Source organism: Lutjanus erythropterus, chromosome 4 (assembly GCF_056507025.1).
Source record: "Lutjanus erythropterus isolate fLutEry1 chromosome 4, fLutEry1.hap2, whole genome shotgun sequence".
In the NCBI taxonomy this organism is placed as follows: domain Eukaryota; kingdom Metazoa; phylum Chordata; class Actinopteri; order Lutjaniformes; family Lutjanidae; genus Lutjanus; species Lutjanus erythropterus.
In genome coordinates, this window is record NC_139320.1 from 8,158,676 (window position 1) to 8,181,192 (window position 22,517).

The window sequence follows — 22,517 nt, forward strand, 5'->3', positions numbered from 1 at the left end:
TAAGTATGTGGTTGTCATTATACAGTCATTTCAGATTGTTTGCACCGATTGCACAACACAAACTGTCCCTTTAATACATTTTTTTATTCAATCATTTAATTCACTTAGTTTCTGCAAGAGGCTATATAATTTATAAAGAACAACAAACTATTCAGCTTATTCTCGACCATAATACTGGAGAAATAAGTGTTGTAGTAACTGAATTTGGCCAGCAGATGTCAGTATTTGAACTGTGTACGGTTATTCAGTGTGATTACGAGGTTTTACTATGTTTCACTGCTGCTTTTCATAATACATCCAGGAAAAAAACTATGCGAGGATGAGGGCCAGCAATGATCGTGTATTTTTTTTCTACTCCCTCGCCAAACATTGTCAGAACACATCCTATTAGTAATGTCACGGAAGTCATCAATAAAAGTAGGTGTGGTACTTGACATACAAGTCCAAAATGTGCAGGTAGTATTTATTATGGCCACATCATCAGAGGTCACGTCAGAAAAAAAAAATACAACAGCTTTCAGTAGCGTCTTCAGTAAATTGTTCCACTTCTCTTCACATTAAATGAAAAATGTGAGACTTTATCTCAGCTATTACAGACAAAAACAAACCCGCATCATACACAGTAGACCTGTAATTTTATGTCAACATGAAGCTCCCTGTATACTATCCGAAAAAGGAAACTGAGAGACGGAACAAGGAAATGACCTCTAACCACCTCTAGATCCAGTGACATCACATGTTCCGCGTTCATTCATAGAAGAGCTGCATAAGAGGGGCGCGCGCTGACCATTTTCAAGGATTTCCTGTTTTATTAATGGCCTCCGTGTCGAGCTAAACGCGCCGCTGATTCGTGCAACATTGGCAGAGTGAACCGGACCACCGACATGACAGAAGAAGCAAGTTCTCCGGTAAGTTTTAAACCAAAGTGACCCGGTGGCTAGCACAATGCATGAACCACCTTCTCACAGATGGCGAGCGCCATTTCCGTATGCGCCGTCATTTCTAGCGCGGTGATTGGTTATTGTATTTGTCTGTTTCAGTATTCTGTTTTCCTATTGGACGATTGAAAAGACATGAACGGTCTGGCAAATGTTGACAGATAATAGTAGGAAAAGCGTGACCGTGTTTAAGGGTGTGAAATGATAGTTTTTTTTATCACATAGTCGATGTGGTAGGTTAATAAACTACGATAATACACTGTATGAATCTTTTGTCAACGTTGCATAAGCAGGTACTTCAAAATGTAGACACTCTGTGTCCCATTTCATCAGCTAGCGTAAACTTCACAACCCAAAATGTTAGCCAATGACACCTCGAAACTTATCACGGCGTGTAAACTTTTTAAGAGGTGAGGTTATACTGATATTCGGCTGAGAAACGAAGCAGAACCGTTTGGTATTTTTGCTACTTTTATAGCCTTTAACTAATTTTAGATTTATGAACCGGGTAGCACTGCCTGCTCCCGCCCACCAACTTTACGTCTGATTTTGGTAGGTAGCAGTCTATAATCTAACCTCAACGCCTCTGTCTGCCAAACAAACAACCAAACAAAAGTTCAAGGTTTTCATTAGATTAAGTGCTGCTTGTTCAACTTAATGCCTGCCGAATGAAAGAGTGTCAACTACTGACAACTCTAACATCATACAGTCTGTGATATGAGGTAATAACCTGTCGCCTGGCAAAGCAGCATTAAATGAACAGCTTTTTGAATGCAGGTTTCAGACATAAAGGAACAGGTGGCCATAAAAATCCACTTCATTGGCTATTTTGACACGATAAAGGTGTTTCTGGAAATTCACAGTGACTGATGCTAAAAGAAAAAAGTAGATATAATAGTGTATGTAATCACATATCTAACACACACAGTAAAATATATATATTAAGAGTTAAATGTGAAATAATTTAATAAAATTACTGAAACTCAGCTCACTATTATGAAATGTACCAGAATCAGGTTTATTGAAAAGGAGGTTTTGTTATGCAAGGAATTTGTCTTTTTGTCTTGGTGCAAAACAATAAACATAATTTGTAGAAAATGTAAAGAAAGAAGGAACTCAAGTACTGCAAGTCGAGAAGCATAAATAGGAAACTGACAATTTATATGAAAAAAATATACAGAAAAATATGTGCAGTTTGTTGTTATTTAAATTGAAGAGCTGAGCAGTTTTGTGCAGAAATGTGCAACATATTGGCTGATAATGTGCAAACATTCACACAGTATGAAGTGTGAAAATATTTGCAGTGTCTGACATGGTAATCCCAAAAAGATGGGATTATATAACATGACTATTACTCTATTATAACATAATGTTCTATTATTAAACCAGATGCGTTCATTAATATATTAAATTCTCATTGTAAAATGATTTGATATAAGTTGATTTCATTATAGCAATATGCCTTTTTGCAAAAATCTTTTAATTCATTGGTATGTTTTACAGTGACACTTATATTTCATTGACTCTTCATGACAGGGTTAGGGTTGTAAGGTTAAATAAAACAGGTTAAATGTATTCTTTGATGTGCATTAGAGTTGTCATGATATCAGAATTTTAAACCTTGATACATCTTCCAATACCACGGCAAACAGAAAAAAAAGTCCTCTTTGTCATGCAAAATAGTGTAAATCTTTTCTTCTTTCTCCTGTTTTCTGTTTCTGTTTTCTTCTTTCTTCTTTTCTCTCTTTTTTTTTATTAACCTTCACACAGTGTCGGGGCACAAAAAGTCACTGAACACAGTCTGGTGTTGCTGCTCCAAGTCAAATGTCAGGCAGGAAAATAGAAACTGAGGTCTTGAATGAGCACTTCAATGATTTTTTTTTTTAGATAGTTTTGGTACTTTCAGTACTATAAGATGTTAGTATTGTCACAGCAGTAACAAATGTGCTTTAAATGTTCATTTTAGGCCTACATCTATCGTTCCATCTCAGTCTACAGCATGCAGCCTGTTTTTGGTGGCTGATTGTTATCATTCAGAAATAAGAGGAGGGAGGTTTTTAGCCACACATCGCCATACGTATCAAAAACCCTGTGACCACACCTCATACACAAGGCCCTGCATGGCTGCCCCTCCCTGCCTTTATAACGGACTCAATGAATTGGCACACTTATCTTTTGGAACCAGAGATATCTTGGGGTGGAGGTCCTTAAGGAGGAGGGGGAGGAGGAGGAGGAGGAGAGGAGGGGGTGTCTGGTAAAAAAGACCACTGTTCGGTATCAAGAAGCTATATGACCTCAGCACAGCTCCTTACCAAGACACAGCAGGCAGTCCCAGCCACACAGCGCGCACAATAGCCTCTACAGTGCAGACACTCAGAGCAGAATTATGGAGGAAGGACCGTACAAGTACATCAGGGTGAGACGAGCAGAGAGAACGGTTCAGCACACTTATGAACTAGTTATAGAGGTGGTTTTTAACATGCTGGGGAGGTCATCAGTCAGAATGTGGTGAAGAGGTTTAGAACAAAATTGAGTTAAACTTTTTTGGCTGATTTCTCTTTTGTCCTGGCAGGATGGAAACGGCAAGGTTAGTCGTGTCATCCGGATTGGAACCCGCAAGAGCCAGGTAAAGTACTCCAGTAATTATTCAATCTTGAATGTGCTCACTTTTGAAATGTTCCAGCGACTGTGGCTTTTGCATACACGTGTCTTTCTTTTAAATGTTACTTCTTATTTAAATGTGAACATAAGCCTTACAGTTGTCAGTTAAACGTGAATTATCTGATGCTCTCTTCCTCTGTGCTGGTTCTGATAGAGAGGAGCAAGACGCCTGGAGCTCCTCTCGCAGAGATAACATAGTTCTGGGGCAACAATGTCTTTTTAAGATAACTGTTCATCCCTCAGGTGCCAGTGAGCATCATACTGATTTGCTGCTCTGTGGATGTGCTTTTGATATTTTTACAACTATCACTGCAATTCAGCTTAAGTCACTGCTGTGTTCTTTTGTTGCAGTTGGCTCGCATTCAGACAGACAGTGTGGCGGACAAGCTGAAAGAACTGTACCCGGACATCCACTTGGAAATAGGTGAGGATCATCCCGGCCTTCATTTTCTGTCAGAGCATCCTCTACGTCTAGACTATATGTCTATTCCAGGGTTGATTTGAATAAGATTGCTTCATCAATAAGATTAATTATTTAGTCAGGAAATGCTGTAAAATTGCTGCACCAATGGTCACCATAACATCCACACATAGTGCTTTTATTTTTAAGATTATTTTTTAGGAATTGTAGTCTTTATTTTGAAAGTGACGGCTGAAGATATGACAGGAAAAGGGGTAGGGAGAGAGAGGGGATGACATGCAGCAAATAGGCCACAGGCGGGTTTCAAACCAGCAACCAGAGCACTGACAGCCTCAGTACACGGGACACATGTCCTACCAACTGAGCTACAGAGCTACGCCCTACAGAGTTTTTTTTTTTTTTTTTTTTTTTTTTTTTTTTTTAATTAAAGACTTGTTAAAGGCTTTACAGACTAAAACTAAAACTGATTGCACTTGTTCTGCCTGATAAGGCAGAAATAGTGCAGAGGATTGTTGGTCAGAATTAGGGCTGCAACTAATGATTATTGCCATAGTTGATTAATTGGTCAATTATTTTGAATTATTATTATTATTCTTATGTGAAAAATATTGATCAGTGTTTCCTCAAGCCCAAGATGATGTCGATTAATGTCTTGTCTTGCTCACAACCTAAAAATATTCAGTTTACCGTCATAAAGGAGTAAAGAAACCAAAAAATATGAACATTTAAGAAACTGGAAGCAGAGAATTTTGACTTTTCTTTTTAATTTTAAATGACTAAATGAGATTAATCAATTATCAAAATAGTTGGCGATTAACTCAATAATCGATAATTGATTAATAATGGCAGCTCTAGTCGGAATAGCCAGAAAATCATGCTGGCTTACAAACTGAAAAATGTGACTGGATGCTGCTGTTCTTTGCATACTAGAGTTTAAGGATGAAGCGGTAATTGATTTCAAGATAAACTGTGATAAAATTCCTGATAATTACTGTTCTTGTTTAAACTTTAATTATCATAATAACGCTGTTTGAAAAACTCATGGTAAATACTGTCCAGCACCAACAAAAGTTAACAACAGTCCCCCAGACACAGCAGCAATTGCAGTTTGTTTTTGCATCAGTGAAAACACTGAAATCACAAAGGACTTGATGCCACATCAAATTACTGAGAGGTTTTCAAACTAAGTTTAGGTGAAATGATTTCAGTACTTTTCAGCACAAATTAACAAAACTATGATAATATTGATAATTTTGGTCCCTGTTATGAAATTTTCCTACTGTTTCATCTCTACTGCACCCTTGGTCTGAGGACTGTGTGGGCGTGTAAAGACTATACTTGATTGACGTCTGTCTGATCCTCCTGTTAGTTTTGTTGCACCTGTCCGGGTGTGACAGGTTACGCCTTTATCGTTCTTATTGGTTCATGATGACTGGTGACCTCATGTAACTTTAGCCAACCAAAGATAAACGTGAGCAGACGTCTAATTGGACACAATAAGTAAAGATACACATTTCCCCCCTGGCCTGTGCTGTTCTTCCATCTAGATAGTTTTGGTGTGATTTGCAGACGTTTGAAGATATCAGTCGTAGAGACGTCGGCCTTCTCTTCAAAATAATGGGACTAAACGGCAGACAAATGCATAGTGTCTCTGTCCAAACGTCAGGACGCGGTTACTCGAGATAATCCACAGACCTTGTTGTGTCTTCTCTCTTGCAGTTGGCATGTCAACGACCGGAGACAAAATCCTCGACACAGCTTTATCAAAGGTGAGAGGACAAATCAAAGGCTACGTTATAAACAGAACTGATCACCTCTGCTGACATCTGCAAACTACCAAAAATCTAAGTACACAGTTTAGAATTAAATAATAAAAGGAGCCTGTAGCAGTCAGTATTGACAGTACATGACCTTCAGTTCATTGCAGACGTGTGTCATGCTTTATGAAAAACAATGTGACTGAAAGCCAGTGTTTCTTTTTTCAATACAGATTGGAGAGAAGAGTTTGTTCACCAAAGAGTTGGAGAATGCTCTGGAGAGGAATGAGTGAGTGTCACCGGTGTCATCTGTGGCTGACACCACTCTGGCTTCACACCATTGTTTGACCAACGGACACCAGCGTCTAGGGTTTCACTGACAGGGCTTCACTTTGAAACACTTCTGCACTGTAGCTGTCAGCTGATGTCTGACTTCTTTATAAAAATGCAGTTATCAGCCCCGTTTGGCCAAGATGTTATCATTCACCAGGCCATTTTGTCCTGTCTGCAACATACTCTCAAAATTCATAAAAGCACCATCTGAGAAAATCCATGCAGTGGGAGACTCTTTGATTTCTTCCACAGCCTCAGATGTAGCAGGTGTTCTGTCACTGCCTTGAAGGACAAACACGGCAGTGAATGTCTGTATTATATACCATGATGTGACATAATGGAGCATGATTGTGTGACTGTGTCCCTGTGTGTCCCACAGGGTTGACCTGGTCGTTCACTCACTGAAAGACCTTCCCACCACTCTGCCTCCAGGATTCACCATTGGGGCTGTGCTGAAGTGAGTAGTGGAGAGACAGTATGTCTGTCTGAATTCATTGGACACTTTTAACTGCTATAAAGGGACAGTAAGTAAATATAACCTGCTTATTAGAAAGCTCATCAGGATGTATGTAATTCTATGGAAGCTCATTTCCACCAATGTGATGGAAAAAATAATCCTGTAAGTCATTATAATGTGAAACCTTCTCTAAATAATAAATTATTAAATCTAACTAATACTAAGCCATTTTTTAGATGAATCATTATTTTTTGATTACAAGTCATTATTATGTGATACAAAGTCACTACTGTGTGATACTAAGTCATTATTTTGAGATTATTTTGCAAAAGAAGTCACTATTTTGAGATATTAAGTCACTATTTTGAGATAGTAAATCATAATTTTGAGGTACTAAGTCATTATTCTGAGATACTAAGTCATTATTCTGAGATAGTCATTATTCTGAAATAGTAAGTCATTATTCTGAGATAGTCATTATTCTGAGATAGTAAGTCATAATTTTGAGATACTAAGTCATTTTGACATACTTATATATATTATGTTTTTTCCTCATTGGAAAGTACCCATTGGTGGAAAGTATCTGGGGGGGCGGGAAAAGGAGAGGACTTGTGAAAAAGTTCCAGTGTAAAACCACATCAAGAGGTCTGTAATATTTCCCACAAGCCACTGTCAGTGAAGAGGATAGTGTGGCTGTCGGTATGAGATCACCTCTGCTCTTGTTGGAACAGTTCCTGGTCCTGAGTGGAGTTCAGTGCAAGTCAAATATTACTGACTGTTCACTCTGCAGATCACTTTAGTATTTGTTGTGTTATCTTATTGTGGTTGTCATTTGACCAGCTGGAAACACTCACTGTCCTTTTCTTCCTGCTGCTTTTAGGAGAGAAAACCCCCATGATGCAGTGGTCCTACACCCAAAACATGTCGGGAAAACTCTCGACACTCTGCCTGAAAACAGGTACAGTCAAACAGCCAATTCAACTGTTTGTTTATTCCACTCATATCCAAAGTATACATATTGATACTGTGTGTTTGTGTAGTGTGATTGGCACCAGTTCACTGCGCCGTGCTGCTCAGCTGAAGAAGAGGTTCCCCCACCTGGTCTTCAAAGATATTGTATCCTTTCCTGTTATCCCTCAGAACTGTGTAATAGAAAATATGAGAGGAATTATTTACTGCACAACAAACAATCTGTGGATTTCCAGGTCTCATGGGACGGAGCCAGAATGTATATTTGATGTGTTTTCCTCAGCTTTCATCTCCAGCGTGGGAACCTGAACACACGTTTGAAGAAGCTGGATGAGAAGGAGGACTTCGCTGCCATCATCCTGGCTGCTGCTGGCCTCAGGAGGATGGGCTGGGAGAACCGCATCAGCCAGGTACAGTCCACGATCAACTGAAGCCCCCCTCCTCTGAAATCTCTGGGTGACTATTCTCATCTAACAGTCTGGTTCTTTCCACCGGTAGGTCCTGGGGCCTGAAGACTGCATGTACGCTGTTGGACAGGTATGAACAATGGCCTGGAAAATAGGACTGATACAAAGAAGAGAAGGGTGTCTTGAGTCATTGGCCCCAAAAATCCACCGCTGGTTGGGCTCTATAAGGTTCTCAGGTAAAAAAAAACAAAAAGGAAAAAATAAAATCCGTGTGTCTGTGTTGTCAGGGGGCTCTAGCAGTTGAGGTTCGTGCCCGAGATGTGGACATCCTGGAGATGGTGTCTGTCCTCCATCACCCTGACACTGTGCTGCGCTGCATAGCTGAGAGAGCCTTCCTCAGACACCTGGTACACAAACACACACACACACAAACAAACACACACATTCGTAAAGACATTTTCCTGTTTTATGAATATGGAAATCCCCGTGTATTCAATTAAACTGTCATTTGTAGGAGGGTGGCTGCAGCGTTCCAGTGGCTGTATACACTGAAGTGAAGGACTCGCAGGTGAGAATGCTGGGTAGAGGCTGACACATACACACACAGACATTTTGCAAGCATACAATTAACCAGTTGCTAGTTGTTTGAGCTTTCTGTTGTCACACAGCACATATGCAGTTTACAGCGATAACAGAAAGAGTGCTGAAGGAATGAGTCCTAAAACTCAAAATGAGCTATTGGCAACACTGGTTCCCTTGTTTCAAAGTCAGTATGTTTATTTTTTTGAAGGGGTTTTTGGTCATTTGCATGAAATAAGGTCTATAACTGTAAGAGATTTTCACATTTTGTTCTTTGACATAAAATACGTCAGTTAATATCCCAGGCATGAATTTTAAAGCTTTTACGTGTCTTTAAAAAGGCGGTTGCAAACAAGTGGCTAAATGAGAAAATTTACGCTTCAAAAATAATGCGGGCGCTGTTCGCTTGTGAGGATAATCCTGCTTATTTTCTTCACTAATGCAAAAAATCCAGTGGAAAATTCCCTTTGGCTTTTTGTGGTGGGAACCAGAGTGATTTTAACTTGCAGGTTGGCCTTGAAAAATAAGTCATCCCTGCAGCGTTCTGTGGTGGCAGATTTATTTCTTACTATTCTTAGTGATTTTTTTTAAACAGTGGGTCTTTGATTTCAGACAGAGGTAGACAACAGCAGTCTTAACATTTCTAGCCAGTGATTGTCCCCTAAAATGACTGCTGTCTTAGGCAGATTTTATCGGTTATTGCTAGCAAGTTAATTAAACATTAGCTCCATGAGTTGGTTGAAAACACCATTTCCACTTCACTTAACTTAATGTTTCCAGCTGACTCGTTTTATTTATTTGTTAATAAATACATCAATTGTGGATAGAGATTCACCTTTCACAATAAAAGTTGGAGGTCAAACTGTTTTTTGTTTTTCCAGCTCTACCTGACGGGGGCGGTGTACAGCCTGGATGGATCAGACAGTCTGAAGGAAACCATGCAGACCAACATTGCTGCTGCTGACAAGGTAACAGCTGAGTGTACAGCACTTTGACCACTGGTCACACTGATGACTATCACCGTCTTTAAAAAATGCTTGTTTCATGTCACAAACATAAAAGCGACACTTCACCCAAAAGCCAGAAATACATATTGTTCCTCTTACTGTAGAGCTATTTATCCATCTAAATGTTCTTGGTGTTGGTTGCAGAGTCTTTCCTCTCCAATATAATGGAACTAAATGGCACTTGGCTTGTGGTGCTCAAAGCATCAAAAAATACGTTTGATAAACCTGACAGCCATGTCTCTTTCCAGAAACCATCATCCAGTTATGCAAGATAATCCACAAAACTATTTTCTTTCTACCGTCTGCCAACTGTATCACAGCACAGACGGAAACGTGCATCTACTCATGGAGGAGAGACTCATTATCAATTAACCTGCAGATTATTTTCCCGATTAATTGTTCATCCCATAAAATGTTATAAAATGTGAAAAATACTCATAACAATTTCCTCAGAGACCCTTAAATTGCTTCTCTTTTCCAACCAAAAGTCCAAAACTCAAAACACTCCTTATTTACTGCCATAAATTACAAAGAAAAGCAGCAAATCCTCACATTTAAGATGCTGGAACCAGGACAATCGATAATCAAAACAGATGGCAACTAAGTTTCTTTCATTTGTCTAATCAATTAATCATTGCAGCTCCAGCTCTAACCTATCTTCCCTGAATTGATGCACGCTGTGTTCTGTGCTGTGATACGATTAGTAGGTGTAGTTCAGTAGAAAGAAAATAGTTCTTATGTGAAACTGCTCACAAGATTAACCAGTACCCAGGTCACGATTTCTGGAAAGAGACACTGCTGTTGAGTTTTTCAGTGCCATGTAGTCCTGTCTCTACAGCCGATATCTCTAAAACTCTGCAACTCACACCAAAACTATCTAGACTGATTGTTTAGCACGACATGTAAGAGAAAAATCTGTTTTTGATTTTGTGGTTAACTTTGAGAGACTTAATGGAACAAGTAATAAGTGTGAAGTTGTGTGTATTTCATCTGTGTGTCAGCTCTACTACCACATACCAAACTTTGTACCAATAATGTGTGTGACAGAGCCGAGAGGAGGTGGACGAGCAGGTCCAGCGAGTGGGCGTCACAGCCAGCAAGATCTCTGACGAAGCCCAGGCCCGGGCCGAGCGGCTGGGGGTCGACCTGGCCAACTTACTGCTGAGCAAAGGAGCCAAGGAGATCCTTACTGTTGCCAGGCAGCTCAACGACGCCAGATAATCCAAGAGGCGGGGCTCTGGAGGGTGACCGGGACTCGGTCACAGCCTTGTGTCAAGTAAACACTTGAATTCCGTTATTTTTTTTTATTTATTTTTTTTTTAAGTGACACGATTTATGCGGCTCGAGAGAAAGAATGGTGACCGGGTGAACTCTGTCAACGGCAGATTAATTATTGAGGATTTCAAACAGTACTTGGACCAAAGTTGTGCTCAGTGTGGTTCAAAGCTGCTAAACTGTTCAGGGTCACTGCAGTCTGAAGCGCTCTTGGTCTTGGTTCCAGCCTGTTCTTACACACAGTACCTCATGGAACCATCTGCTGAGCCATGTACAAACCGCCTTACTGGGATTATCAGTGCCAAACACAAAATGGCCTTCAAACATTTGTCACAGCGCTTAAAGTACCATCACTGGCCGATATCCTCATGGTTAAACCTTTGCTTGTTTTTTAAAGCATACCAGTATAATATCAGTATATTAAAAGTAATGTTGCTAAAATTTGGCATTCTCAATTATTTCCCCATAACCAAGGATGTTTCATCAACGTCCATCGGAAACCCAGAGTTCCTCTCTTCCTTCCTTCTCTTTCATTCTCATTTGAGAAAACTGGCGTCTGATGGTACCAAAGATGAGTTTCCAAGCACGTGGGCACATTTTCTGGTCAGGCAGCACTACAATAAAATTTAGGTGTGAAAGCTAAGAAATGTAAATATAAATGTCTGTTCAGTCCTTCATTCGTTAGTTCTAAGCTAAACAGCCACTTCCTTTCTCAAACTCCTTCATGTGTAAAAATACTTGATTAGTCTTTATCCATGTGAGTAATAATTATTGTTAGTGTTTTATCATGTTGGCCTCCTTAAAAATAAAAGCAGCTTTTCTGCATAAGCTTCATTCAGCTCACGGTGGATGTAACATTTTCAGCTGAGGAGGTTTACTGCTTTTCAAGAGTGCGCTAGCTACCTCTTCAACAGAGAGAGAATATATTTAATACGTGTGATGGTAGGCAGGAGGGAGTGTTTGTTTTACCCCTCCTGTCAGTGGCACAGCTAGTGAAGCTGAATTTGTACTGCTTTGGACTGAAACTACATGAACCTATATGAAGTACTGTTTCACTACTTGAGATGTCTTGTTTAACGCTGGAGCAATCCCTGCACCTGTTTTCAGTTTTCTGCTCTGATTTTAAATGTGCGCTGAGCCGTTACGTTCTCTACTTGCAAAATGTGAGGTGATGTATTATCTTTTTTATGTATTACCGGTCTGATTACTTCCTGTCAAGTCTACAGTAATGTTACCTTCGCCTCCGACCTTTGTGATCACTTTACAGTGATTAAGTTAGTTACTTCACTTTTCATAGTTGCCTTTGTACATATTGTTTAAAGTGTTTACTAATCATTTTTTGATACATTGATCATTTTGATCATTTTGATAATCACCTCAGTGTCTTAGATAATCATTAGTGACATTAGCTAGCCACTCAATGTATCACCAGCCTTCTATGCTTTCTGTCAGAAAGTCCTTTCTGGCAGAAATCTTGATATTTTAAACCAAATCATATTTTTTCCCCTGCTAAACGTACCCAGAAAGGATTTTCTGAAGACCAGATAACCATTAGCAGGTTAGCTAGCCTGATTTTCAAATCTGGGCTAGCTAGCTTGTTAGCTTGCTATAGCTCTTACACTTGGTGCTTTGATATAACCATCTGAAAAAGATAGAGATGTTTAAGTTAGGTTAACTTAAGCAACCTAATGTTAGCTAAGATGTGAAGATCAGGTTAACATTGTGCCTATAGCTGTCGGGAGAAGTTAGCCTTCAAAGCTTTCTGCCAGAAAGTCCCTCTTGGGTAGATTGAGTGCAGGGGTCAGCAACTTGTGGTGGTTTTGCCCCTCGCTAGTGGCTTCTTGTGCCTTTGACAGAAGAATATATGGAACTGAATGTTATTTTTTTCAGCATCTTAATTACCATTGTACCGTTGTCCAATTGTGGACATTTGTAGCCTGTATATCACATTAAAAAAAGTAAACTCAAATGTGCACTATAGCCTGTGTACAGCTTAGGGCCTTTACCTCAAACTTTTGCCAGTCTTGAGTCTTCCTCGGCTAATTATGGATGCCAAATCAAAAAAAAAAAAAAAGAGGAAAATAGAGAATTTAATAGCTGCTCCAGACAATAAAAGTTGCAGATTTCTGGTTTGGGAGGGGAAAAAGTCATGGTTCGAGTTGAAATAGCAAGATTTCTGACAGCACATTTTTTTCTGACAGAAAACCCTGAAGACTGGCGCTGCACTGAGTAGCTAGCTAACTTCACCAACAGTTAGCTAAGACACTGATGTGATCAGTAAAATAATTAAAAACACTATACGAAAAAACTAAATGTTTACAGTGAAGTTACTATGGATAAAAAAGCACTGTAAATGTGTAACGTTACTGCACAGCTGACAGGAAGTAAACAGACGTGCAGTATGTAAAAGAGATACACGTCACTACATTGTACAAGTAGAGAATTGTAACAGTTTGTTTTGCTGTTACTGGATGCAATATCACTACAGATATAGCACGTAAAGTATCAACTATGAGCTTATGAGTAATAAATACAGCTTAAATGCTGCAGTTGTGGATGTACGTGTAGTATAATCGACTATTTAAAAAAGGTAAGCAGTGAATGTACTCACTGGTTGTTGTGTTTAGAGATTTAAAGTAGCCAAATAGACTTTATTTAGCTGAAAATATCACAGATGATCTCTTTAAACCATAACAGTGTTTTAAAGCTTGTCACACTGGCTCAAAACATGATTAATGACCAGTATGGACTCATTCATGCAGATGGGGCTGGTATGTTGTGGTGTAGTTCATCTCATAAATAGGACTTCTGTAATATTGTAATTTTTTACTTGGTATCATAATAAAAACATTCTGAGATCTTTACCACTGATGAGATATTGGTCTCTCATACTTCTTGTAATTATATATTTTTGAGATAAGGATGTCCTTATAATGATATAATAATCTTATTTAAAAAAAAAAAGCAGAAGTCATAATTATGAGAATATATCCTTGGCTGAATGCAGTGCACACCAGTATTCTTCATCCACGGCTGTTCAAAATTTTAGCAGTTTACACGTTATTTTGTTGTACATATATATATTAAAATAACAAAAAGAAGAAAAAAAATACATTGTATTTGCTGTAATGTTGTCATGCAAGATGCTGTACTACATATCAAAACCGAGTTATCTCCAAAAGCAATAGATTTTCAAACTTATTGACCTTATTGACTTGCCTAATGAAATAAAATATAATATGCCATTTTTTGTCTTTCTATAGTTTGTATCAAAGTGCCATCTCAGTACATGTATCATTTCTGCCTACATAAACTGCATATCTGCCTTACATAGATCAATGTCTGTTTTTTCTTTGATAAGTCACAGTAGACCCACTGTACAGTTAGTGTGACACCATATTGAGTTTCCTTTATTATTCTTAATTTAAACCTCCAGGGTCAATGTGAGGTAACTTTAGCCATATGTGTTTTTCAGCTTTAATTTCTGTATGAATTAATGTAGAATATTTCTGTATTTAGATCATTTATGACAGCACTCACTGTTGCATCAATCTGTTGATGACAAAATATTGATGTTGTGTCCTCAAGTGTCTTTGTTTTGCCATTTGTGAGACCATGATGTCAAACTACACCACTGATGTCAGTAAAGTGTTATACCTGTTCAGGTTTTTTTTTGTCCTGTGTGTTGTTATTGACACTTGATGCTGAATTATGTGTTTCTTAATATATTGTGATTTTTAAAAATAATATTTATCTTCCTCAAATATGTGAAGCAACCTGGTGAACCTGCAATAAAAAAAATTGTTAAATCCTGTGATAAAATCAGCAGCACAAAATATGATTTAGTACAAGGCTTGCCTAATACTGGATTTTTGGGATTTAGGGATTAAAAATAAATCCAATATTTATATGTGGGAGAATATTACAGTGATCCTTAAAATGTGGTTATCCAACACCTGTAACATGATATGCAAAGAGTGTAGGATATTTTACATTTTAACAAACTTAATTGTACAGAATGATATTACTGAAACAGTAAATTTTCTCTGGTATTTTTAATAATTATAAATAACAAAACAAACAGTATATATTACATTTGAATTATTAAAAAGGATCGAACAGATATAAAATGCTGCCTATGCAGCAAAAACAATCTGCATTTTGCTCTGTTAAAACATCATCTCTGTCCACTTATTAGCATCCGCCTTTTTTAAAATGTGTAAAAGCTTCAGAATTCACAAGTGAGGTATTTACTGATGTATTTTATGTGGTGAAGGAAAACATGAAAATCTCTCAGACCTCATTTCAGCCAATTAGAAAACCCCAAAAACCCACTGACTTCCAGGCGAGGGAAGCAGATGTGCTAATATGCTAACTCTTTTTTTTGTTTTTGACTCAGTGCTGCAGCACTTTCTCTGCACTCCACATCACATTGTTTTTCTTTTCCTATGTACTGTAGCCAACCTTACAAAGTACATACTGTAATGCTTATAATGGGACGTACCACTTCCTCATAACATGGTGCCTTCAACTTTGGCCCTCTTGCTCTACTCTAGCTCTAGGTCTAACCCATCACAAAGGATTGTGGGTCAGAATAGCCAGAATAGCTGGGTTCCATACTGTAAGATGCAACGCAGTAGGACGTCCTGGAATTTTTGGCATACTGTGTACTGGGACATACTGGTACTGGAATGCACCGTGTGTTTTACTGTTTTTTCTATGCACGCATATACACGTTAAATACTTAACCTATTAAAATAAATGTATTAAGGCTGAGTTAAAAGTGGAAATGTTAAAAATATATTAAAAAAAATATTCACAGTAAGCAGTGAACTTGATTTGTCATTATTTGGGTGTTTAAAAATAAAATGGTTTTAATTGAAAATATTTACCATTATTCACTTTCACTTTCAGAAGTTTAGTCAGTGATTTTTGAAATACAATTCCTGGGGTTTTCTAAAACTCTTCTAAAAGTTCATCTAAAGAAGAAAAGTAAATTATCTCAACAAAACAGTAAAGGTTGGTGAAATGTTTTTTTTTTAAACTCAAGAGTTTGTGTTGGGCTCAAATCTCAAAAATCTATTGTCACGACTCCCAAGTTGGGCGAGGGGATGAGTGGTGTAACAGTAAATAAGTGTATCCGGGTGAAGAAGGGAGAAGTGAGACAAAGGTGTAAACAAAGTTTCTTTTATTACCAAATTAAGTGTCAAATTAAGTTAACAAATTAAATACAACAAGATGATTAACTTAATTTACTAAATTAAACAACAACAACACACACACAAAAGACAACGAGTGCCTTTGCTAGCTGGTGGAACTAGCAAAGCACATGGGGACGCCCAAACAAGTGCCCTTGTTAACCTTTGAGGTTAACAAGGAGGTTAACAAGGCACATGGTACACAAAGACATGTGACTTTACTAGCTGAGAGCACTAGCAAAGCACTTGTCACACAACCACCACAAGTAGTCTAGTCTGCCAGTGCAGGACTAGACTGCAGACTTGCAGACCTCAGTCTGCTGAATGACCCACTGGCCCTGACTGGCTGCACTCTCAAGGCTTTTGAACACCAGGCCCTGATTGCAGAGTGGCTGCACCTGCTGTCAATCACTGCAACCTGCAAGGGGGAGGAGGGACATAACCTGGGCAGAGGAGAGTACAACACAAACACACTGTGGCACGTAACAGCTATTGAAGTAAATTGCCTTGAAATTTTGAGTCTTCTAATCTTTTTGTTTGTTTGTTTGTTTGTTTGTTTGTTTTTACGGTGTGGGACATTTTAACATACTTCAAAAATGAAACAAAATAATTGCATTTAGGCAGAATTAACAGGCTCTTGTTTTTTCCTCTCATCAGTTAAACAATACACACATTCTAACTGCAGAAACACTATTGATCCCAGGAGGGAAACTGTTCGTGTTACAGTTGCACCCATTCAAGAAAGACTAGAATATAAGTATATATCTTTATACAAATATAAGCATATAGAAATATAGAATATGGAAATTAAGATAGAAATATTCTGTAGTGATAAAGCTTTTAAGAAATAAAAATAAAATATTGGAAAACATGCGCATTGTACATTAGACTATATACAACAATTGAAAAAATAAAACTAAGAGGTGTAAAAATATGTCAACATATACACTCGTATGTAGTAATGTACAACAATATATACAGCAGTGGTACACATACTAGTGTAAAACAGTATATTTTGCAGAATTTCTTCCATAGTCTTCCATAGACCCCCCTATGTCAAAAATAAGAAGATATCTGACTGCATCCGGTCTCATTTTGCAAGATGCAAGTCAGCATGCTTTTCTGGCTATTCTGACCCACAATCCATTGTGATGGGTGTATCAGCAGGAGGGTCAAAGTTCAAGGTGCAATGTTATGAGATAGTAGTATGTCCCAACTGTATGCATACTCCATGCAACAGTACATACTTTGAAAGGGCAGCTGTCGTGCATACTTAAAGTAAAAAGTATGTGATTTGTAATGCAGGTTATAGTCTGGCTCCAGTTAGTACCATTTAATTTGAAATGTGTTTTTGCACATTAGATGATGAACAACATCGAGAAAAAACAAAAACATGTAATTTAACTTTTAAAATAAGAGAAGTTCAAGTTTAAATTACTAAATGACTTGATCAAAAAGTAGAAAAAGATAAGGAAAAAGTTAGACCAAACAATGTAATAATAATGAAATGGTGCGAGAGATGGTAAGGCGCTAAGCTGACTTTTTAAGATGGTTCAAAGCCCTGTTTTATTGACAACTTTGTGAGCAGGAACATTGAACTTCACTCCAGTCACCCCCAGCAGATTATCCTCATCAGATCCCCTCACCCATTCAAACTGCAGCCTTCCATACTGAGTCTTCCCACAGGGATGCAGAGTGAAGAAGCCGTGTTGGGAAGGCATTGGGATAATGTGGTGGAAGCGAGGAGAGTCCGGTTCTTCGGCGTGCATCATCTGAACCCTCTGCACCACTCTCTGATGTGCCGCTGCACTGCCAGGCTGCAGCGAGGGGATGGTGACTGCAAGTTGTTTCACATGGGAAGTTTTGACGCTCTGATGCTCTTGATGCTCTTGATGCTCTGTAGCGGTCAACCTTGCTGCTCGTGAGGAACACAAACGAGGGCTACTCTGACCACCTTTCAGATTCATCTGAACAGTGGAGCCTGTTCCCTTAGAAGCAGGAGGGCGCCCAGCAGTGGTGGAGGGTTTTTGAAAGTGTGGAAAAGGGTTGTAGCCGGCTTTGAACTTCTTCCAGAGCCGGATGACTTTTAGGTCCTGGTCCACCTGTGGTTGGTCTCTGATGTTGGTATATTTGGTCGAAGACAGCAGGAGCCATTTATCTCTGATTGATGAACATTCAGGAGGAACAATATCTGGTTGAGCTTGAAGATCCTCTGGAGTTGGAGGGGGACACACAAGATCATCTTTTGGCTCTGTAGGGGGTGGTTATAAAGTTACCCCGGGTTCTATGAGTACGGAAAGTTACATGTAACACAAAGAATGGCGATGATTTAAATACGGCAAGAAGCAATGGACCAAATGTCAGGGAAGAACTTAATCAGCCACAACATTAAACATTGAAACCACCTGTTTGGCTGTTGTAAAACCCCCCCGTGTTCTGACTGGCTGTTGTAAAACCCAGCTTAGCTGTTTAAAAAATCCCACGTGCTGTGACTCGCTGTTGTACAAAAAAATCCTGTTATGTGATTGGCTATTGTAAAACCCTCCTGTGCTATGACTGACAGTTGTAAAACCCCCTTGTTATGTGATTGGGTGTTGTAAAATTCTCTCGTGTCACAATTGGCTGTTGTAAAATACTGCTATGCTGTCATTGGCTGTTGTAAAATCCTCCTGTGCTATGATTGGCTATTGTAAAATTGTCTTATAATTTTACAACAGCCAACAACAAAACAGAGGACTTTTACAACATCCAATCACAACACAGGGGGATTTTACAACAACCAATCACAGCACAAGTGGTTTTTTTTTGTTTTTTACGACAACCAATTGCAACACAGGGATTTTTGCAAAAGTCAATCATAGCACAGGGGGATTTTACAAAAGCCAGTCACAACATAGGAGAGTTGTACAGCAGCCAGTCACAAAACAGGGGAGATTTACAACAGCCAATCACAGCATAGTTGTTTTTTACAAGAAAAAAAACATACTTAGTTGTATCTGATGATATTAGGAAACCCAAAAATAAGACTTATGTGTTGTCACAGAGCTGACCTACAGCAGGTTTGGACGGCTTGTGAATTTAGATCCTATCTAAGAGAGATGTTGAAAAACCTGTTTTACTCCATTGGATTTGTCCAATGACCCAATGTCTTCATGCACTGAATGAATACAGGACGAGAGTATCTGCTGATACCACAGGACTTTCCACAGGGGAAAGCCGTGTCCATATCAGCTTGATTTGCTCGCACCTTCAGGAATCATCTGGGATGTTGTGTGTATATTAGGCCCAGAGAGACACTGAAGTGGACTTCTGATGATTTCAGTTTGCTCCTTGTGTTCCCTCAGCTCTCTCAGTGGTCCATTTTCATAGAGGGAGGTTAGTCTAGAAAAGATGTAAAGAGTTTACATAAATTCAGTTCAGTATGGAGATTTGCATAACTTGTGTAAGAATTTCTAAATGATTGCATACCATTAATCAGCTGTAACACTTACAGGAGGTTCACAGTTGTTCTTGAATTAGAAGCTGAACTGTCTTCTCCAGCAGTTTGGGACATGTTGTGATTTTCGGTCCTGTTCATCAGCTCAGGTGAGGAAAATAAAGGCAGGCTATACTTTTATTTATCACATACACATTCAACATACAGCAAACATAGTCCTCTGAATTTGGCCTTTCCGAAGTATTAGGAGCTGCACCAGTTTTACCCAACATCTGGATGTTAAAGAGGAGAGTCTTCTCTCACTCAGTGAGATGCCAATATGAAGCTAAAGCATTAATAAATAGTACCTTTAAAAAGCAATTATTATATTAAGAATAGTCAGGGATTAAGGTTTCATGATATTGCATATTTATTTCAACTGTCAGGTAGCAGTTTCTAATTTTCTAGTGATCTTCATAGATTTCCAGTGGTGGAAAGAGTACTGAACATTTGTACTCAAGTGCAAGTACTGTTACACTGCTAAAATATTACTTGAGTAAAAGTATAAAGTATTCATCTCAAACACCACTCAGAGTATTAGTTACTTCTGCACGTGCATTTTTTCTTAACCAATAGGTGAAAATGCTAACAAACATTATTAAATTAATCAATCAGTTTTTTTTTTTGTCTTTTTTTTTCTCACTTTAAGTCTATGATTAAATGTCCTTACTCCACAAATGGCTCTGCCAGACAAAACTATGTCGAATGATGTGCAAATTATTGCCATGCCTATTGATTAAACATCCATGAATACATTTTTAATTAGTTAAATTATTATTAATTAATTCATGACTAATCATTAACATCCTTACTCCAAATGTGTGTGTTACCTATTTACTGTACAGATAAAAGATGAGATGGTATCTAGAAAACTAATAAGCATACTTAAAAAATACTTCAGAAAAATGTTGCATCAATTAAATGACCCAAAAATCACTACCTGGTAATTCTGTCCTGTAAGTTGTAGGACACTGACGACTGGACGCTCTGTAGAGAAGAGAAACCTGGGCTGATCAGATCGCCTTTCATATTCATGGAAAAGGTAGATTTATAAAACAAATAATCTGACATCTCAAAAGTAGTGATTTACTGTAAGAAGCAGTGGGCCAAATCTCAGGCAACAGCTTCAGATTCATATTTATATACCTCGCTTTGGGACAAGATTATCTGCAGATACAGCAGGACTTTCCACTGGGAAAAAAAGCAAAAACATTTTCAGTTATAAAGGTTGAAATAACCATCTGAAATGACAACTTAATTTGTTGTACCTTTGCCAATGAAACTGGGTGTTGTGTAGTTAGTGGGCACAGAGAGACACTCAGGTGGATGAATTATGACTTCAAGAAGCTGCAGGTCTTTGCTCGGCTCTCTCTGCAGTTTATGTCCATTTTTATGATAGGAGGTCGGTCTGAAAGAAATGTTTTAACAGTTTAAATTTACAGATCGTTATGGGGATTTGTTAGACTGGCATCACCCGACTAATCGCAAATGTGAATTAGGAACCTCTCGGTTTGTTTTAGGTTTCTGTGGGGCGTTATCAACACATGCAGACCAAAATTAGTCAGACCTACAACCAGTCAGAGCCGCAAGACTTATGACTTGTGACTTTTACCCAGATTAATGCTGCCTTCGAGTCCATATCAACTCTATATGAGCCCGTGTGATTCTTGTGGGATTCACAACCCCCCAAACTGGAAATTTTATAAAAGCTTTAATTTCATGAATGGCATACACCTGAAACATTTTTCAGGCCATGGACCCCTTAGCTGACACAGAGACTGTGCAGGGACCCACTACTACATACATTTCATTGAATATTTCAGCGTCTTGTCTTGTTTGCATTTACCCATAACTGTTATCATCACTGTTTTGCTGGAGGTTTCTGAGGTGGAGGGTCTGTCAGAGTCTCTTGCTTGAGGTTACAAAACAATCCATTGCAGCTCACAAGAGTGTGTGTACACTTGGGGACAATAATGCAGCTAATTGTACAATGTGTTCCAATTAGGGCTGCACAATCAGGTAAAAAAAAAAAAGTCATAATGGAATTATTTTGGCTGAAATTGCAATTGCAAAATGTGATACATTTAGTGGGAATAACAATTTTTGCATTAAAATTTTAATTTTTATTGGGGAAAAATAGGCCAGTTCATCTCTGCAGTTCCACAGAACTTCATTGTAATTCATAGTAACACATTTTTCAGTTTCTCAAAAACTTTTAGATTTGCTTCTGTGACTTGGCCATATTGCGAATTTGATAATATTGCGATTAATTGTGCAGACCCATAGCTAACTAGTTTGCTATCATTGATAGGTGTTGCACAGTGATTTAGTAGGTCAGCTAGCTTTTGTTAGTATTGTGTAAATGAAATGTTTAGGGTTTGCATCACAAAAAGGATGATTTATCTTTGCTAATAATATGTTCACTTAATGTTAACATGTATTTACAGACATGTTTTAAATATTGGGAAAAAAAATCATGATAATTTGATGGACCCCCATGCAGTCACTCAGAGGACCCCCACGGGGTCATGGACCCCATGTTGAAGACCCATTATATACATGACTTCCCGTGTCAGAACTATGAGTTCAGGTGGTAGAACAGGGCCCAGATGTCGCTGTGAGAGTGAATGAAATCATGAGCTCAGCAGATTCATCTGGTTCCCAGGCTACAGGGATTTGTATAACTTCCATAAGAAGTTCAGAATCATTTCCAAACATTATTCAGGTCTAACACTTACGGGAACTTCACATTCTTTCTTGAATTGTACGGTGAACAGACTTCTTCCGGCTCCTCAGTCATGTCTCCCAGATCAAATATTAACACCCGGTTATGCAGAGGGTTGAAGTCATAGTACAGCTCTGTCTTATTTTTCTCATCCTGTGTTTCTGTCATCCTCCTCTTCAGACCGTCCTTCTCCCTCTTCCTCCAGCTCCGGATCACAGAGTTGGGGATGTAGCCGTCTGGAGCTATGGGCCATCTCAGAGGCTCTGCGTCCTCCTCAACAGTTCGCAGCATGATGTGATATTCACCCCTCTTCAT

At 38.6% G+C, this 22,517-nt stretch overlaps 2 protein-coding genes across 3 annotated transcripts; one reads left to right on the top strand and one right to left on the bottom strand.

Annotated features, from left to right (window-relative positions):
* The first annotated feature begins 247 nt into the window (after positions 1 to 247).
* On the top strand, positions 248 to 11,802 carry LOC146327444 (porphobilinogen deaminase-like). Of its 2 annotated transcripts, none has more exons than XM_084716877.1 (14): positions 248 to 908; positions 3,511 to 3,564; positions 3,951 to 4,023; positions 5,740 to 5,789; positions 6,011 to 6,066; positions 6,490 to 6,567; positions 7,448 to 7,525; positions 7,608 to 7,683; positions 7,833 to 7,946; positions 8,035 to 8,073; positions 8,231 to 8,350; positions 8,458 to 8,511; positions 9,404 to 9,490; positions 10,577 to 11,802. In XM_084716877.1, exons 1-14 carry the CDS (start codon positions 885 to 887, stop codon positions 10,748 to 10,750), a joined length of 1,077 nt encoding a protein of 358 aa, XP_084573003.1. In that variant the 5' UTR covers positions 248 to 884; the 3' UTR covers positions 10,751 to 11,802. The 2 variants fall into 2 exon arrangements, with proteins under 2 accessions (XP_084573003.1, XP_084573002.1); XM_084716876.1 differs by lacking the exon at positions 248 to 908 and adding an exon at positions 2,408 to 3,354.
* Positions 11,803 to 17,555: 5,753 nt separating this feature from the next.
* Positions 17,556 to 22,517, bottom strand: LOC146327445 (uncharacterized). Its single transcript, XM_084716266.1, has 3 exons — positions 22,216 to 22,517; positions 20,746 to 20,885; positions 17,556 to 18,253 (listed from the first exon to the last, which is right to left on the bottom strand). The coding sequence occupies exons 1-3, from the start codon at positions 22,515 to 22,517 to the stop codon at positions 17,556 to 17,558; spliced, it is 1,140 nt and encodes a 379-aa protein (XP_084572392.1).

Bases quoted from the DNA above. Each gene is read 5' to 3' on its own strand.
- LOC146327445 (XM_084716266.1), bottom strand. From the start codon at position 22,517: ATGAAGAGGGGTGAATATCACATCATGCTGCGAACTGTTGAGGAGGAC. The intron at 20,886-22,215 runs GTAAGTGTTAGA...CATTTCTTTCAG, and splicing joins AGAAAGAATGTGAAGTTCCC to ACCGACCTCCTATCATAAAA. The intron at 18,254-20,745 runs GTACAACAAATT...CACCCCCTACAG, and splicing joins ACCCAGTTTCATTGGCAAAG to AGCCAAAAGATGATCTTGTG.
- LOC146327444 (XM_084716876.1), top strand. From the start codon at position 3,325: ATGGAGGAAGGACCGTACAAGTACATCAGG. The intron at 4,024-5,739 runs GTGAGGATCATC...TCTCTCTTGCAG, and splicing joins GGACATCCACTTGGAAATAG to TTGGCATGTCAACGACCGGA. The intron at 8,351-8,457 runs GTACACAAACAC...TGTCATTTGTAG, and splicing joins GAGCCTTCCTCAGACACCTG to GAGGGTGGCTGCAGCGTTCC.